The 7,014-nt window shown below is 33.5% G+C and overlaps 1 protein-coding gene across 2 annotated transcripts; it reads left to right on the top strand.

The window, feature by feature from the left end:
* The first annotated feature begins 1,895 nt into the window (after positions 1-1,895).
* On the top strand, positions 1,896-6,688 carry LOC118052110 (uncharacterized). Of its 2 annotated transcripts, none has more exons than XM_035062946.2 (3): positions 1,896-2,044; positions 2,154-2,262; positions 5,629-6,688. In XM_035062946.2, the coding sequence occupies exons 2-3, from the start codon at positions 2,179-2,181 to the stop codon at positions 6,400-6,402; spliced, it is 858 nt and encodes a 285-aa protein (XP_034918837.1). In that variant the 5' UTR covers positions 1,896-2,044; positions 2,154-2,178; the 3' UTR covers positions 6,403-6,688. The 2 variants fall into 2 exon arrangements, with proteins under 2 accessions (XP_034918837.1, XP_034918838.1); XM_035062947.2 differs by having other exon boundaries at positions 1,952-2,062.
* The last annotated feature ends 326 nt before the right edge of the window (positions 6,689-7,014 follow it).

The raw sequence follows: 7,014 nt of genomic DNA, 5'->3' as shown, positions 1-7,014 counted from the left end.
GTGAAGTTGATCTAGAAAAATTAAGATATGGAATCTAATTCTAATCGAATTCTTAACTAAATTAAATAAGATATTGACTTGATTGGATTTTTAGTAATTTAATTAATCCAACCAAACCTGATTCAAATACGATTGTTTTAATATTAAAAAAAAAACTATTATTTTAATAAAAAAAATTAATTTAATGACTCAAGAGTTAATCCAATTATCTAAATCTTTTCCATATTAATCATGATATCAAGTTGTTGGACAACTATAATTCATATACTTTAGTGATTCTTATTATAATTTTAAGTTATTTATTTAAGAAAATGTATTTTTAAGATAAGACTTGTTCCTACATAACATTCGTTTTCAATTTATGAATAAGTTGGTTTGAGAATATTTTATTTATCAAATAAAAGAATTAATATCAGGTCATGGGTGATTGGATAACTTAACAAAATCCACACAAGAGTCAATCATATCACAAAAATTGGTTTTTAATTAATTAATCTTTTCCCATTTTATTGGGTTTCAATATCTTTTTCTTTTTTAGGTTTCTTGAACTTCGAAATCAATCATAAGATGACAAATTTTGAAAAGCCCATCGGGTTAATTTCCATTATTTAAAAACAAAAAAGAAAAAGGAAAAAGAAATAAAAGGAAAACACTAACATCACCGACAGGATAAGCCCGCAAACCCGCATGATTCATACTGTTCTCTATAACAGATCAGGACAGGTGTCAAGCTCACCTCGCACCGTCACCTTAAAAATACCCAACACAAGAAGTCAAACCAAAAATGGAAAAAGGAAAGGAGCAAGAAAACTACATATATGTCCTCGAAATATAGAGTATGTCTCAATCTCGTCCTCATTATAATAATTGCTCCATTGTCACCCTTACCCTGTAAACCATTAGCATCGTACCTCGAATTACATATGATTTTAACCCATTTATTTCACGTTACCACTACTCATGTGTAAAGTTTAAGGTTGTTGTAAACATTTAAAATATAGTTTAATTGATCAGGTTTTGAATTTATTTTTTAGAAATTATCAGTTTGAATCTTACAAATTTTAAAGTCATTGAAGGTTTATATAATCATTAATTTTAGGGGCCATGAGATTAGTCGAGGTGCACGCAAACTGACTCGAACACCCATGTTAATCTAAAATAATTAAAGTTTTTATTTGCTTTTATTTAATAGACTGCTAAAATTAATTATTCACACTCTAAAAAATATTTTCACATAATCTTCTTCTTCATATGATATCTTTTAGATTCGAACAAGAATGATAATATACAAACTAATTTATACCAAACCTTAAAAAATATAGATGTGAAATTGTTAAAAAGGTTTTTATTATGTTATTTAATACATATATATATATATATATATATATATATATATATATATACACGTTACTAATATTACTATCCTTATCTTGCTTGTAAAAAAATTTAAATATATGATATGGATGGTTTTATAGTTTTGATTTTAAAAAAAATTAAATCTATCCTAGAAATCTTTAGTTTTTAGATTGAAATAAATATATAAAAGTTACTTAGATATCGAGACATTGTTAAACTTGTCATTTAAAATACTTGACATATATATATATATATATATATATATATATATATATATATATATATTGATTTTGAATTAAAAAAATCACATGATATTTATATTTCATATATAAAATAGATGAACTATCAATATCCTTACAAGTAACACATACTCTACTCCCATCAAAATTATTGGTGAAATAACAGCTTATGAACAAAGTGGAAACAATTTTGATAGTATAAGGGTAATGCCAGAGCAACTGATAGAAAAAGGACCGAATTGAATCCCACTTAATAATTGAAAAACTAGATTGTAGTTTTCCCAAAACTAAACCTCATCGTCAACCCCTTCACAAAAAAAAATAAAAAAGAAAACAAAATCTCCCATAAACTAATATCAAAACGTGGAAGTGTTCTTAGCAGCTAAATTTTTTGTATATTATTTGCTTTTTGTCTGTATTTTTGTTCACCAACTACAGAACAGGATAACGTATAACATATCTCTCTTGTTCTGTTTCTCTCTCTAGCTTACTCTCTATGTTTTGTTATCTATAGAAATATTTGTCGTTTCATTTATTAATAATTTTTTGTGTTTGCAGTTGTGAAGGTGAAATCTCGAGCTCCATGGAGAAAGATAAGGAGACTGTAACAGTTGAGGAAGAGGGTTTCTCTTTAGAGCTTCCTGCTCCTTCTGGCTGGAAAAAGAAGGTTCCTTTTTGAATTCTCCCTCTCTGTTTTCTCTTTTTGGTTTTTTTTTGTTTGTTTAAATTTTGAATCTTTTTGGGTTGTTTGTGTGTTTTGGTCTCTAATTTGGCTAATCTTGATTTAATTGCGAACTGGGTTTCTTTAGATTTTGTTAAATTTTGGGGTTTCGGTGTAGAATTTGGTAACTAGGGGTTTTTGTGATGGGTTATAATTTATTACAAATTGTGGGATTTTTTGTGTTTTTTGGTGTCGGAATTATGTGGGTTTGTAGTTTTAATAATTTTTATTGTTGGCATGTTTGTTTAATTTTAATTTTATCTTTTAATTATTTTATGGACATGTGTTATCTTTGTTCTTTTGCTATAATAATATGGGATGCATTTAGGAAGATTCCCATTGTTTTCTCTGTTTTATTGATAAGACTGTTAGAGACAAACCAGCTAATAAAGTTTTTAGTGCTAAATGAATAAAGCCCTTTTTGTGTCAATTTTGAATGCTGCATTTATGGTTCAAAGATATGGATGGATTCATGTTATTTACTTACTATAATAATTTATAGGATTGCAATTCTATGATATTAAGGACCATTACTTGAACGGATAAAGTTCTTAAATCGGTTGGTTTGAGTTTTGAGAGCAACCTCGTCTTGTAAAAAGTTGCTCTGTAGGATTGTCTATAAATTTGTCTTCCAAACCCACTTCTTCAGTGGAGCTTAAAATGTGATATAAAATGTTTTAGGGTTGGATTGCTACCAAATTCTCCCTCATAGAACTCTTTGGTGTGGCCATAAAATGCAATACTGTAGGTGGAATTGAAGATTTTGATGTCTCTTAGTCCGTGACCTCGTTTTATGGAATATTTTGAGGAATATTCATGGATAGATAAATGGGTTTTGCATTGAGATGTAGTAAGCTTGTTATTCTGTCAATCTGCTATTCAAAAAGTTCAAGTGATGGAACTCTAGTCTGTGAATTGCCTTTTTTATCGGGGAATGCTGTATTCTTTTGTACTGCTGAAATAACATGTTAAAACATGAGCTTTGCTGTGCAATGTTCTACATTTCCCAGAGGAAAAGGATGAAAATGATACACGAGGTTGCGTGCCTTTTTTTCTTCATTGGAAGGAGCAAAACAAAAGAGCTTTAAGCGAGGAATTAATGTACTTCCAGGTTCTTTGAAGGAAATTGGGTTAAATCTTACAGTTAATGGCATATTGGATTGTTTTTTGCTGTTATGGTGGAGTCACTTGAACTTTAAAGAGAGCTTGTTTGTATTATGCTGGACATACAGTCATTGAGTTTAGCTGGTATTTCCTGCAATACTCTCTCGGATTACATGTCAATCGAAGCAAGGATAATGCTTTTGGATGGAATGTTCAAATGAGTTTCTGCTCTTTCATGTTGCAGGAACTAGAAAGTCACGGCTATAATAAAAGCTAAGGAAAAAGAGCTAGTATCAAATCAAATAATTACAAGGAAGTTGACCACATTATTATTCTGGAAGCTGTGTAGGTGTACTTTTATGGTTTGTTAATATGGTTGGAAGGATATAATAAGGCTTGATCTAGTAGTAAATCAAATAATTATAAGGAAGTTGACGACCTTGTTATTTTGGGCCCTGTGTTGGTATAGCCTCTTAGAGATAATAGGGTTTGCTTATGTTGTTGGAAGGAACTCCCTGGAATTTCTGTAAAGGTAGCAAATTCAGAGTCAGAATCCTCCTGGTGAGATTTGTGGAAAAAATAAGTGTTTTGAATTTGATGGAAGACTTGACAGCCTTTGAAGGCTATATGGAAGACTAGAGCTCCATCCAAAATGTTATTTTCTGTGGGAAGCAATTTGAAGAGGAATTTTAACCATGAATGATACTCAGAAGAGAGGAAAAATTCTGGTGAACCAATGTTTTTTTTGCAGAAAAGCAGCTGAATCTATTAATGATTTACTTTTACATTGTGCAGGGACTAGAAGTTTATGATGGTTGGTGTATGGCTTTGAGGTTTATTGAGTCGTGGCAGGATCAATTTACAAGCAGTTAAATGCTTGAGGGTGTGTTTTTGTGGAGTAATAAAAGAGCATTTGAGGGGAAGAGTCTATTCTCAATACTGTAAAGGATTTTTCGGTCAGGATTATGCACTTTTTGGCATCCTGGAAAACCTTTTAATAGCAGGAGGATCTTAAATAATAGATTATATATTTTGTTTGCAGATATAATAAATAGTCCATGAACCTAGATTTTTAGTTCATGATATGTTCTGTACTTTTGAAAGGGTGGTACTCCCTTTGGTGCGTAAGTCTATTGAATTTTATTCACTGCCACAATTTGAAATTAATAAGACTGTTTAGTGGGAGAGCCATTTTGCAGGCAGAAGAACTGGGATGGAAACTAAAGAAGAGAACATATTTGATAATTTGGTTTAAATAAATGGCAAGAAAAGTGGAGAACTTAAATGCTTATGCTAATCCACCATATGATTGATCTTTGGAGATGGGTGCAAATGAGAAGGGAAAGGTCCATTATGATAGGTTTTCTTTATCTAATTCTTAACCTTTCATTTCTTGTCTGAGAAACAAAGGGACAAATGCTTTGGCATCTGGATGCCCATCCTTCATTCTTTTCCTCCCTTGTAACATATGGTATGCAAGTAATGTCAGCAACCAATAAACATTGCTGAATTCACGGGGAAACCATGGTAGCTGAATTTTTTTAGGTGGTTTGCTTGTAAAATATTACTGCTTTTTTCTCCTAACTTTGATTGGCAGCATAGAAATAAAGTGGAGATGCATTCCTGGGGTTGTGCAATGGGTAACTTAATTGTACTTTGACCTCATAACTGCCCTTTGAAGTCCTCATAATACCACCACCGAGCAATCCCCTCCTCTTGTTCACGGTAATGACCAAGAAATCCTTTCACTAGAGGTTAAGATTACATTGACTTGAAATGTACTGTGGACAATATTATTTAAAGAACTCACCTGAATGTTAAGTTTCCTTTAACATAAGGTTATTAATGAGGAGTATTTCCTAGAATCAATGCATAGCATTACAGTAAAACATTGGGACTATGTGTGTGGTTCTCCGTATGACAACAGAAAACAACACAGCAATTGCATTGAATCTGAATTTATTCAAGTTGCAGAAATCATGCATTGCTATTTGACTTATCTAGACCATATTCATAGTCGGAAATGCATCTATCATCTTGACTTTCATAATGTTGCACTTTCATTATAGCTGCTGTTACTTGAATGTTTTGGCACATGCTTAACATTGAACTTGTCATTATCTTAACGTAGCATGTGTTTCTAGTGCATTGTTGGTTGTCTGTGCTGGTGAGTAGTCAACTAACCTACCGGTCCATGTTGTTGTTTAGTTTGTACCCAAGAAAGGCGGGACCCCTAAGAAAGGTGAGATCATTTTCACTGCTCCAACAGGGGAAGAAATTGCAAGCAAAAGACAGTTGGAACAGTACCTCAGAGCACACCCTGGCGGTCCAGCAGCATCTGAGTTTGACTGGGGCACTGGTGAGACTCCAAGGAGATCAGCAAGGATTAGCGAGAAGGCAAAGGTGACTCCTGTGAAAGAAAGTGAGCCTCCAAAGAAAAGAAGCAGGAAATCAGCAGCTTCAAAGGAGAGCAAAGAAACAGAAACTACTTTTGAAGGAACTGAGGAGGCTAAAGAGGAAGCTGAAAAAACTGAGATGAATGACATGGAGGTAGAAGAGGGAAAGGACGTTGTGAAAGAAAATCAAGTTGAAAATAAAGGACCATGTGAAGAGACTCAAACAGAGGCAGCTCCTGTTGAAGAAGCTGGAGCTGGAGAAGAAGTTAAGACTTCTGCTAAAATAGATGAGGAAAAGGTGCAAGAAAAGGATGGGCAACAACAGGGTGAGGCAACTACAAAGCAGGGATCAGGCGAACAAGAGAAAACAGGTGCAGCCATTGATGATGAGAAAAAGGATGAAGCTGTAGATGACAAAGAGAAACTCAACAGAACTGCTCCTGAGTCTGAAGGAGAGATAAAGGTTAAAGAAGCAGAGAATTGCACTAGTGAGAAACCTGATCATACAGGTGTCGATGGGATCAAAGAAAAGGTAGATGCAAAGGCAATTGAGAATGGCAGCAACGCTGGCGAGGTTAAACCTTGAGTTACTACATTTAGTGTAATTTAATTCCCTGTTTCGTCTCTATCACATCTTTCTGACCTTTTAGTCTGTGAAGTTCTTTAAATCACTGTAGCTTTAATGTTGTAATGAATAGCTATCTGATTGTTGATTCAGACATGCTTTAATACAGGCACAGGTTAGGCGTATAATGTAGCAGCTCTTTGCTAAACTAGTAGCCTGCAGTAGTGATCATTGTATCGTCATGGCATCAAATACTGGTTGTGTAATATTATCATGCAGTTATGTAATAAGTTGCCGTTCGAGATTCTACGTGGTAGTATTCTTCATACTTTGTTTCATGATGTGGTTTGCAGTTCACTGTTTTTTCCCTTCTAAATCGACCTTTGCCTGCTCAAGACCCAGACCGTGGAAAAAATTATAGAAGACCAATTTAGAGTTATAATATGACTATACATGAGGGGTGGTGCTGGTGAGGTTCAAATTACTGATCCCCTGTTTCTTGGATAGTTGCAGAAGAATGGAGGAGCAAGATTGGGATGAAGACAGGTGAATCATGACTGATGAACCTGCTTCGGTCTCTCTATTTCATGTCGAAGCTGTACAGCATTATGATTCACATACTTTGTTTTGAGT

This window comes from Populus alba, chromosome 18, assembly GCF_005239225.2.
Source record: "Populus alba chromosome 18, ASM523922v2, whole genome shotgun sequence".
In the NCBI taxonomy this organism is placed as follows: Eukaryota; Viridiplantae; Streptophyta; class Magnoliopsida; order Malpighiales; family Salicaceae; genus Populus; species Populus alba.
This window is presented reverse-complemented; position numbering and strand designations above follow the sequence as displayed.